The following is a 12,882-nucleotide window of genomic DNA, read 5'->3' as shown; positions in this document are numbered from 1 at the left end:
GATTTCACATTCGGCATTACTTTAGATAAGAACCACCAAATTAAATTATTTTTTTTTAATTCGTAACTTTTTTAAAGTTAACAAACAGCGATCTTGTTTCGGATAAAAAATTGGGTATAAGACCACAAGCATATATGTTCAAACGAAGGGTATTAAATAAAAAAAGTCGTAAATAAAATAATTAAAGGTCCTATTAAATAAAAAAAGTATTAATTAATACGAAAATTTAAAAATTAAAATTAGTCGGGAGATTTTAATGTCAGTATTTTTATTCAAAATTATTTTTATGAGATTCTCTTAATAATGCAGCAGAATAAACAGAATTTTAGTAGCTATATTTAGAAGCAAAACTATGATATGAGAATCTTGACTTATGGCATTAATTTTCTGAACTATGAATCAAAGCGTAACAAAATAAAAAAGGAAGGTCATTGATTAAAATTAATTACATCTAAAAAAGGATAGACTTTCGTACTTAAAACTAAATACAAAGGAAGGATGAAAAAACCGCTGTCTACCCACTTATCTTTTTTTGATTAAACGTAAAAAACTAATTAGTTACTTCTCATTATCTTACAGTATCTCAGACAGAATGACTCGATCTTTAAACTTTAAATTAAACAATTAAACTACATTTTTGTGGAGACCTCAGATAAGGAAACAGCATTTATAGAATTTTCTAATAAAGAGCTACAAGAACTAATTTCGAACTTACGCAATTGCATAAGAAACATCAGCACAAACAGGGAAAAAAATTTTGTTCCTTGGAACAATACATTTAAAACAAAACAGTTTAGTAAATGGCTCGTATAAAGTCAGGTTTAGTTCTGCAACAAATTAATTATTAAGAAATCGTAGGTATAAATTTTAATTTTTCAATAATAATGATCTGACAAATGGATCTAGTGCACGTTCAAATACGACTGAAGCCCAAAAAATCTTCATGTCATTTAAGTAATTAAATAGCAATTAAATTTAATGTATTTTCAGTTGTAATCTAATTCGTAACCATTGCCATAATCATTCCGTAACTTTCATTCTTAAAATATTGTTACCCAATAAAAATAAGACATAATATGGATTTAAAAGATACAAAGAAACAATTATTTTAAAAAGGTATTCATTCTAAAATAAAAATATGTATCGATAAACTATAACAGGCAGGGCGGGGGGAATAATTAAATGTAGTATTCATTAGTATAGTACTCATTCAAACAAAAAACGACTCTTTACAAATCTAAATGGTGAACTAATAATAGATTTATTGTAACTGCTCCAAGGAAACATAACCGTAAAAAATTATATATGCAAATTAAAATTAATTTGCATGTCTAAACTACCAAAGTTGAACTTTCTTATTTAATTTATTTTGATTAGAAACAAACTTGAATCTCCATTTGCCTTTTATGTATTTTTTTTTTCCAATTTTAAACACACAGAATATATATTCCGCCGTTTCTTTCAAAAAATATGTATCTGTTTAAAACTTATTTGCTGTGCTCAGCTGTTTTAGTTTCAAGACGTGCATATCTTGTATCTTCTATGATAACGTTGGTTATACATAAATTTTGAGGCCCCACAAACGTGAGGAAAGCTGTTTCGTACTTAGGAATCATTATGACTCCAGGCTACATATTATGAACATATATTTCGTCCGCATTCCAAGGAGTTTCTGCCTTTTAGGGGTTGGTGGAAGTAGGGGAAAACGCGATGTCTTAAATGGGCCATCAGGGCTTATGAAGGCGCTATAGGATTTTTCATGAGTTACTCTATCATAACTGTTCATAAATTTTCCCCTTCATGATCCTCACTGTACATACAGAAAGGACCGTAAAATATTACCATGTACTAAGGAAATGAAATAAGCATCAATAATATAATAATAAATAAATTTAATGGATAGCTTTTAATAACATATCTTATTAGCCAACTAAAAATAATTTTTATTTTAATCATTTTCTACTTTTTAGTCGAATTTATAATTGATTATTGGGAACACTATGAAAACTTGAAATAAAATTTTCCCCAGCTTTATAACTGGATAATTTATAACCAGTAGCGCCATTTGTATAGAATTAAAATTTAATTAAATCAGACAATTAGCTGATAGCTAAGCTCAGAAAATATTAAGCTAGTGTATTGTCATCCAGAATCGCAAATATACAAATTTTGCTCTCTGTAGAATATCGGAGAATAAGTGAAAAATCGCTTAAGTTTCGAATAAGCAACGAATAAGTTTCGTATTTGGTATTATTTTTATTATAATCGTTACCAAAAATTCAATTTATTTGTTAAAGCAAATGGTTTGTAGTCATACAGAATAACAATACGAGACATACTACCTTCAAAACAAAAATTTGCTGACAAATTTGAAAAGTTGATCAAAAATAGCTTCTTAGACTTTATACATAAATTCAATAACATGTTTGGGTGAAATTAAAGTAAAAAAATAAGAAAGTAAAGGAAATAATAAATTCAGCAGAATATAGAAAAAATATCCTTTATATTCCTATTGTAAATTTTTCACAACATTTGCTGAAGAGCATAATTAAATCTTAAATATGTTCCTCAAAGTCATTACAGTTTCAAACTTTTGTAAAAATAAAATTTTTATACAGTAATTATTTTTTCTGGTCATCTTTCTGGAATCTAATGTTTTTTTTCTGTTTTATTTTTAATTGTATTTTTTCATAAGGCGAGATGAATCATTTGTTATAATCGAATTAAAATCATTTTTTAAAGTACATAAAGAGACCCTTAAAACTACAAAAACTACCTAAAAAAATTTAAGCAATTGTAAATCCATTACTATTTCCAAACCATTACTGCTTTTTGTTGTACTCCTATCCGCATTGTCTCAAAATAGCAAATTACTTTAAACGCATATGGCATAGTAATAACATAGATCGTTTCTATCCAGCCAAGACGGTAACCTTACATTTTGTAGAATTGGTAAAAAATTTATAGCAAAAGAAAACAGCAATTTTTCCTTCCTAACTCGAACTGAACGTTGATGGTTTATGGAGAATATTCACAGTAACCTTACCATTGATCGCGTTATGATGTCACATTTCATTTTATGATGTTCAGGTCATCTTGACAGAAGCAAAGCTGACGTAAAAAGTTCCTTTGTATCATAAGAAATGTATATTTCGAGGATACTTTATTCATGTTTGGGGTTCCTGAATTTTTTAAACTTTTTACTATGGATGAATTGTAAATAAAAAATGACTCATCTCTTTCCGGCTTTTAAAATTAGATTTCTCCATGTTTTGAATAAGTTGCAACTTATTTACTTTGTATTTATTACGATTAAGACTAAGTTATTGAGTTTCAGCTTGTGAATATAAATTTTTTGGAATGAATATATTTCACAAAAAAGCTTCCACTTTGGTATGATGTAGATTTCAGAATAAATTATTAGCTAATGTCCCATCTACGCCATTAGATCGTAGTTTAAAATTTCTAGGTTCGTCCGATTTAATCTTTAAGTTACTTAAAAACTGAAAAAAAAAAATTAATAAACCAGTCTCCAGATTAATGAGTATTTCATATCCTTCGGAAACAAAATATTTTAACTTAAAACGTAAAAAGTTCCTTTGAATGATAAGAAATGCATATTTCGAGGATATTTTGTACATGTTTTCGGTTCCTGAATTTTTAAACTTTTTACTATGGATGAATTATAAATAAGAAATAAATTTAATCTCTTTCCGGCTTTTAAAGATAGATTTCTCCATGTTATGAATAAGTTATAATTTATTTACTTTGTATTTATTTATTACGATTAAGACTAAATTATTGCGTCTCTCATTTTGTGAATACAAGGTTTTTGGACTGAATCTATTTCACAGAAAACTTTCATTTTGGTGTCGTGTCAATTTCAGAAGAATAAATTATTGGTTAATGTCCTATTTCCGTCATTAGATTGTAGTGTAAAATATCCCAGTTCACCTGTGTCAATCTTTAAGTTACTTTAATACTGAAAAAAAAATTAAACCAATCCAGACTAATGAGTATTTTATATCCTTCGGCAGCAAAATATTTTAATTTTAAATTAATCCTTCGACAATTTAAAATTTCGTAGAGTGTACCATAAGGATCACTATAATGAAATATGAGATCTGTTTCGATTCGATTCGATTCGATTCGTTACTTCCAACGGAAAGTTTAAAAAAATAACCTATTTACCAAAAAACTATTGAGAAATATTGAATATTTGGGGTGTTTATTTAATTCTATAATTCATATAAAATAATGAAATATATCATTCGTCATAATAAATTCTAACGTTAGTGATATAATGTATTTAAAATGACAAATCTTCAACCTGCAGTAACTTTTAATGGCAAATTGTTTTTTTAAATTTCACTTGCCGGGTCAGTTTACAGTTAGAAACATTGTGACAATCGTCTGCAAATAAATTTATAGTTGAAATATTTAAAGAAATGAAATTTTCATTCAATAAAAATACAAGTATGTATTTTACCATTTCATTCTGCCAATAAGACTGCAAGCGAATTTTTAAAAAGTAGCTTAAAATAAGTTAATTACTTTTAAAACTTGAAAAAAAAAAAAAAAAAAAAAAAAACTCTAATATAAGCTTTATAATCGTAGAGTAAAATCCTTTTCAGAATGGAGCAACTAAACGTCGACTTTTATGAATGATCCATTCATCAAAATATACGATAACATGCATTATTTCTTCCGGGTTTTGTTTTTAAAAGAGAAACTTATCGTTGAGAAAACAGTATTTCACATTTTCATTGCGTAAAGCTTATTCAAGATAAATATAGTAAATTCATCTTGACTAAATTTGAGTAAGATAGAATTGTTAAGAGCTTGGATACTGGTGTATTCGTTAAATCAGAAGTACTCGAATTGTGGATTTCTATCCTTAATAAGGTCGTTTAGTAATGCTTGGATTTTTATCCATTTCTTTATACAATAGATAAACAAAAACAATGAAGAAAGTCATCTTAATTAAGTCATTTTATATTATTTTCTTTCATTGGTTATCAATCAGTGTTTTATTAGTAAGTTTTATATTTTTGTTCGAATGTATGCTTTATATTAAGATAATTATTTCAAACAAAACAAACCTCGCCTTTTTTTCTGACAAAAAAAGATGACTTGAATGAGGGAAGTTTGAAAAGATTCTGGTTAATATGAATTTTGTAAAATTCAAAATGCGCAGTTTAAATATCCGATAATTGCGTCAACAGCACACATTTTTTTCCTAGTCAATGAAAAGTGAGAAACTAAATACAGTTGGATAATTTAGGTGTAACTTTTCTTTTGCAATTTGCCGATAATTGGCAAATGATACTATTTCTGGAGAGCCTGGAGGACTTATTACCCCGTCCAATTTTGTCTTCGTTCATCAGAGTAACTATTAATTTACAGAAATAAATACTGACAGCTTGAAAAATTTGTTTACATCTGTTATTTTTTTGGACTATAAACAATTTAATTTGGAATGTTAAAAGTGAGAAGAAAAACACACGAAGCAAATTCTGAAGTCAAAGCATGTATTTTTGATAAAACCTATATTAGAAAATTATGTTCATATACTTTTAGTTTTATGGATTGTATTATACATCTACCTTCTGTCTTGAAGTAATTTTATTAAAACTGCATTTTAATTTAGTTTAAAATAACTCAATTTAAATTATTTTCTTCGCAAAAACTCTTAATTTTATAAACACTGAAGCATCATATGTAAACGGAGCACAGAGTTTCATATAAATCATTTTGCCACAATCTCCCCTGTTTATATTTCTTTATAAATTAGATCTCACTTTCTATCTGGTTTCTATAGATTTTGCAATTTCTTTTGCGTTAATTTTTATTTCGCTTAGATTTATTAAAAAACAATAATAATTTTTCATAAATTTTAATAACTCTTATTTACCAAATTTAGAAATACACTAAGTTTCATAGAAAGATATTTGCCGAATTTTATTGCTTCATTTTATTGCTATATTTATAATTTATTGCTATATTTATAATTTAAAAAATTATTTTAAAAACTTGCAGTCATCGGAAGCAAATTAAATGGATGTTCCCTGCCGAACAGACCATTGATGTGACGTGAAAATAATATATTAATGCATAACTGATTTCTAATTATTATCTGTTCAAAATGTATCTACTTTTAATCAGAATAATTAAAATCATTCTAATTCTCAATTATAAGCTTAATTAGTTATATAAACTCTTTACAAAAAGTTATTGTCATTAAATCGATTTCCAGAAAAATTCCGTAAAACAAAAATTAAAAAACATAGCAAATCGTACAAATTTAAGGAATCTTATATACGATTCGCAGCCGATTGAAAATTATTTTTTGGGTTTCTAAAATCAAATTATTATATTTCAAAAATATAAAGCATATTATGAAAAACATTCAAAATAAATATTTATTACGTTATTCCTCTTTTTTCGTAAGTGTTCGTATGTTCCTCTTTTTCGGTATATATATTGGTTTAGAAAATTGTGCTTTTTTTTAAATTTAACTTTTTTTTTTTCTAAGATCAAATTATTATCAAAAAAAAAGACTTAAATATTTAAAAAAAATAAAATAAAGCCTTATATTCGTCAGGGTATAATAAATATGAAAAATGTAATTAATTAAATATTTAAATATGAAAGAAAATTACTCACCCTATGACACCCATAAAATGTAACTTAGTCGAAAATCCAGTCAAGTAAATAATAATTGTAAAAAGAACAAAGATGTACAGCGCAAAAAGCGCGTGGCGGTGATTGGAATGCGTACACAGAGGACCCATGCTTGTGGTGCATTTTCATGCCCGTCAGCTGACAAATAAGCAAATCTGTCCTCTCTCCCGTCGCACACAACTGGCCGTTTATTTCCCTTTTTCGCTCTCCGCTAGAGGGCGCGTGTTTCATCAGTTAAGGCAGGATTGAGTTTCAAAAAAAATATATCAATTTTCTTCTTTTTTTCTCTCTATAAATTAAAATAGCTATCTTATTGACAAATTTATTGCTAACGTGGCAGTTCTTGAACTTCTTTATGTTTGATCATTACAATTTTTTGTATTTTATCTGTGAGCTGTAAAATGCTATTTACTTCCGACAGAAATAGTTTTGTCAGAGTTTTCGGAGAAATCACTCCAGGGATAAAACTGGTGAATTCCCACTCGCAATAAAAATCCAGTCAGTGGAAATAGTTTCTAAGAAATGCCCTTTGATACACAGAAAGAAAAGTATTTGCTTTAGTAAAGAAAATGTTCTTACTTGAAGGAAATTTTTTTTAAATATATCTTTAACATATAAAACGTAAGATTGAAATAAATCCTTAGAATAATCAGAAAGATTAAAGTTGTTAAAAAAAATTGTACTTCTTTTTTAAAATTTAGCTAAAATTCTTATCTTTTGAATAATTTTTTTAACTCTAGCCTTTTTATCTTTGCACAAAAAAAAAAAAAAAAATGTGCTTTGAAAGCAACATATAATTAGGGGAAAATAGTTTTTAAATTTTAATAATTTTTTTTCTCGAATTTTTTTTTAATTTAAAATGTACTAAATGGCTATATTATGAATTAAACTATATCCCAGTGACACAAATCAATAGTAATTCTACAATAAAAATAAAAGTACCTTTTTATCGATACATTTTTTAGAATGCAAAAAAGAAAAATATTTTGATCGTGTTTATAATGGTAGAACTATTCATATAATAGCCATCTTGGTATTTTTCCTAGTTTTCAGTTTAAAATCTAATAGTAATAGCGCTATTGCCACTAACCGGTCATTTCTTCAAATATTAATCAAAAAGCATTTAAAAAAGAATTTCAAAACAGTCATTGTACTTTAGGACAGGCATGTGAAGCTTATAAATGGAAATAAACACCTGTAGCCTCATGGCTACCCGATGCATTGTAGAGTAAATAAACGACATTTTTTTTTTTTTTTAAATTCAAAATATCATGTGTTGGAAGTTTTGAAAGGCTTCTCCAAAATTCTTCAGAATAAATTCGGAAGATTACTAAGAAAACAATTTTGACACACTACGTCATAAAAAATTTACAAAATAATTATTTTTAATTGAATTTTGTCTGCGTTATAACTGGTTAATTATCCCAAAATGTTTTAATTTCCGCCTACAGCGATATTTTTTCTGGCGGAAATGTGATAACGAAACTTTAGGACGGACTATTCTAATGAGGCATTGTCTATTTTCAAGAATATAATAAAAAAAAATTTCTGAATTATTCAACTTGTTTTCTTTTAAAAGAAGCTGACCCTGTCAGTTACTATCATGAAATTAGTAAAAAGATTAGTTTTTATTTTTTCAGAATCGCTACAATTTCATTTTACTTTTTTCTGGCAGAAATGAAATTGCAAAACTTCAGGGCACTTAGTTCCAATGTAATATTATTTATTATCAAAGTTATAATAAAGGAAAGCCTTTTCTCAACTATCTCTATAAATATTTAACACTTTATAGCAGAGTTTTTCCACTAATCTTATTTAATTTATTACTGACGTGATAATAGTGAATTATAAATCAAAAGATATGAAATACTTTGCTTAATAGAGAGTTCAAATTAATATTTTAATATATAAATAATTAATATTTAATTATTAATTTTATAAAATTTATAAATTATTTTTTATTATTTTATTATAAATTATTATTTATTTCAGAGACAACAACGATATTATCAATAATAATTAAGTTAATGTTTTATTATTAATAATATCGTTATGGTCTTTGATCTCTTTTCAAAATGCAAAAAAGGACTGAATACAATTTTTTTTTAAATAATAAAATATAGATAGTTTATAGGTATGCCAAATTTTTCGCTCATTTTGTCTTCACAGAAATTGACTCTCTTTCAAAACAAAATTATGTTCATGAGTAAGGTTAGTTATTGTTCATGACTTATAATAAGGGAAAAGAAGAATAAGGGAACTTTCAAGTCATTAATATGATAACCAAATATTCCTTATCACATATTACCTCTCATCAGATCCGACTATTTCACCGTTTCTGTTTACAGAAATTTACTTTAAGCATCTCTAAACCATGTATCGACTTTTATTTTTAATAAAATGTGATTAAATTCCGTACAGCAAGGAAATGAAGAAAGTTTCTCATTCTAAAAATTTTACCCTACGTAGTGAAATAACTCATATTTACACCATTTTATTTCCTTTAAAAATAATTTGATAAATTATTTAAATAATAAGTTTTCTACGCTTTCATTTGACGTAAATATGTTTTTATTGCACTAAACAAATGCTTTTAAGTAATTAATTTTATTTAGCAAATTTCATTTAAAAATTAATTTTTTCATGCATATTTTAAGCTTATTATACAATTTTCACAACTGCCGCCATGAAATAAAAAAAAACATACAGCTTTAGCTCAAATCAATTTGCACTATATTGTATATAAAATGTAATTTTTTAAAATCATAAAATTACGAACCTACCATAAGGTTTCATAGAGAAAAAGTCATTATGAAAATTGTATTGATGTGTATTTTAATTGTTTCTACTTGGTCTCAATAGGCAGCCCTTCTATGACTCAAGAGTTCTTGATAAAAGGCAAATGTGGCAGATTCTATTGGTTAGAGCGACTAGATATCGCCAGAAGTAGGTCTGAATTTAGCTCCGGCATATGGAAATAAGTTAATTTCTTTGAGGACTGTACCACAGTTTTTTTTTTTTTTTTTTCCCGCTTGAAGAAAAATCGCAGTGAGCAATTCATTGCCAACTGAGAAGCAGACAGGGCCAGATTAAACTCTCTCGAGACCCAAAAGTAATGAAAGATTTGGTCTCCTTCAATCACCCAAAATTTATTTTATTAATTTTATTCAATATGTGTATAAAAATACTTCAGGTGCCAAGCAATATGACAAACTAAAATGATGAAGCATTTAACTGCTGGCCACAGTCAAGAAAGTGGGTTTCAGAAATCTACGTGTAAAGAAAAGTTAAATTAAATTTTAAAAAGTTTTAAAAATAGAGAAAAAATACGATGATTTTTTTTAATGCAAGTACTCTAATGCATAGCTTGTCAGGGCTATTAGTTTATAAACCAGAAAGCCAGTTGCAATAAAATAAATGAAATAAAAAAATTTAATCGAAAGCAGATCCCAGGAATATAAAAAATATTTTAAGAATATTATTAAATTTAAATGACAATTATTGAATAAACTTGACTAGTTTTTAATTTGAATAAGCTCGAGTGCATAGCTCACAATAGTCGAATGAAAGCGCAGAGTTAAATTACTCTAAAAATAATGTTTAAAAAAAAAAAAGTAAACCGAGGTCTCCCCAAAGCCCAGGGGTCCGTAGTCAGATGCTTATGTAGTCATTTAATAACCCGGACCTGATTATAGCGAGCAGTTCGTTGTTATAGCACACTATCTACCTATCAGATTTTGAGTATTTCTGGTTAAAAGAAATACCTGAGAATCAAATTCACTACTAAAGTTATAAGATTCTGCTTTGACTATCATAAAGTTTGACCTTCATTTTCATAATGTGTTTTATTCTCCGACAAATATTTTCGCTATAAAAATACATTGCAGAAACGAAAATATGACCGATTGTTTACGCAAACAATTGGTTGAGATTTAAAAATCTATTTTCTGAAACAGGAGAGAAGTCCAACCATTCGTGATATCATTAATTAGTTATATTTTATGAATAATTAGAAAAAAGAATTTGCAAATAAAGTCCCAGTTCAACTATTTTGGAGCTTCTTTTCTATGAAATTTCTTTTTAAAATTATATTTTAATTTCGCTAATTGCTTTGAGCGGCAAATTAACTTCAACGAACTACAGTTTTGCTGGTTGAAAGCAGTTATTTGTGGGGGGGGGGGGGGGGGAGAGAGAAACACTATTTCAAAAATTCTTTTAAAAAGCTGTAAAAATGCATGGTTTTAGTCATTATCAACAAATACTATTAACTGAATTTCCGAACTTCAGCATTTATTTAAGTTTGTACTGGATTCATAAATCATACTCAATTATTAAAATCGAAAGAGATATCTAGCGACCGTCTTCCTTTAAACTTAAAAATATTTCGAAATAGTTTAATTTATTAATAACTTTAATAATTCCAACAATCTGAAATGACAGAATTTCTTGAAGATTGATCTATTTTAAAAGTTAGCGAATACGCAACCATCGTTTCATTACAAATTATTACTTGTTTTCTGTCTGCGGTTTCTCTGGCGCCTAGACAGTTTCTTTTACCATCTGTAATAATTCTAAAATCAACACTGAGTGTCTGAATACATCAAAGAGCCGCTTTAACAGCCGCTTTACTCTACACAAAAGCATTCAGTTGGGAGAAGCAGGGAGTGCATCTTCTTTTAACGTTGCAAAGCTTCACCGATGTTGAAAGAGCTACAGATTAAATTGAATTTAGCTGAGGTTTCAGGCAATCATCTGGAGACTCACCTGCGTGAGTTCGGACTCGGTGACGAAACAATAGTGGGAAATGACAGAACATTCAATTCTTGCCAAGGGCAGATTTGCAGAATGCGATTTTGCATTTAATGCATTTCCTCAGTTTCTGTTTAATTAGTCCAACACCAATGTGGTGGCAACCGGAAGGTAAGGGGGGAGGGTGTAGATGCTCCTGGTGCCAGTAATAGGGAGCACAATGGGGGGGGGTCAAACTTCAGTTGACGTATGTCACTTTTTATTTTCTCATACACGAAGTAAAAAGTACTGTAATCGTCAAAAAATTCGAACTCGTGATTTTGGCGAACTTCACTTTTAGATCGCCCCGAATCCGAAAAACACATTTTTGGCATTATGTTTGTATGCCAATATAAGAAAACAATAACTTAACGCCTTCATCTAGACTTCTGAAATTTGGTGTGTGGAATTATAATAAAATTTGTAGATTCTTTCAAATTTTGAACAAAATCCATTCTTGGGAAATCTCTGACTGTTCAAGTACAAGTGAACTTAATAGCTATAAAATGCAACAAGATAGATAAAACTGGATACAAAGGTTTAGCACCTAAAATATAAATACTTAACAAATTTTGAACCAAATCCGTTAAATGTTAACAGTCTGTCGGTTTTTACTTTCACATTCATGCTTTTCATTGATTTAACTCATTAAAACAATGAGTTAAATCAATGAAATTTTGTATATTATCTTGTGACAACAACTGTAGTTTCGTATCAAATTTTGGAGTCAATCAGGCGTCCCAAACATACTCACGCGATAGATTCAGTAAAAATGCTAGATTCATAGTAAAGATCCATATTTTGTAACTATCGTTCACTAATGACTTGCGAGGTATTTGTGGTCTCGCACAATATCCTCATTTCAGGTGGAAGAAGGGGGATAAGATCTTTAGTGGAGAGTATGCGAGAAAGTTTCAGGGTGACTACTCCCGCTGATTTGAAAGAAAGGTCATGTCCCTGATACCAGTAATTCTCGCTACACTACTGTCCAAAGCTAAAGGTTCATTTATAAGCTGTGCGCTCTAAAGCACCATATTGAAAATAAAAACAAAGAACAATCGTATAAATTGCAAAAACAATTAGCAGTGAAGGATTTTCAAATATAGAAGATGGAAAAGACAGCCGAGTAATTGGGAATGATGACCATAAAAAGGCGAATAAATCATTAGATGACGTAGTAACACTAGCCAATGAAAGTAGCGATAATGAATAAGATAAAGCGCCTTCAACTTACAAGAATTTTTTAAACGGGCACAGGAACTGCTTAATTTGTCAGGAATATTGACCGAAAGGAAGAAATATGAGAACACTTTATCAGAGGCATTTAAAAGCTCTGTTGACCTCAACACGCAACTTTTAAAGTGTTGGTCAGTCATTGTTCCAAGCAAGAATCACCAGTTTCTTTTATAA

General features: G+C 28.3%; 1 protein-coding gene across 1 annotated transcript in view; it reads right to left on the bottom strand.

The window, feature by feature from the left end:
- The window catches only part of LOC129960203 (galactose-3-O-sulfotransferase 4-like), an 87,835-nt gene extending 80,988 nt beyond the window's left edge, over positions 1-6,847 (bottom strand). The window contains exon 1 of the mRNA XM_056073432.1: positions 6,667-6,847. Within this exon, the coding sequence (XP_055929407.1) occupies positions 6,667-6,794 (128 nt within the window). The 5' untranslated portion in view covers positions 6,795-6,847. The remainder of the gene's footprint in view (positions 1-6,666) is intronic.
- Between the last annotated feature and the right edge of the window lie 6,035 nt (positions 6,848-12,882).

This window comes from Argiope bruennichi, chromosome X2, assembly GCF_947563725.1.
Source record: "Argiope bruennichi chromosome X2, qqArgBrue1.1, whole genome shotgun sequence".
Lineage (NCBI taxonomy): Eukaryota > Metazoa > Arthropoda > Arachnida > Araneae > Araneidae > Argiope > Argiope bruennichi.
This window is presented reverse-complemented; position numbering and strand designations above follow the sequence as displayed.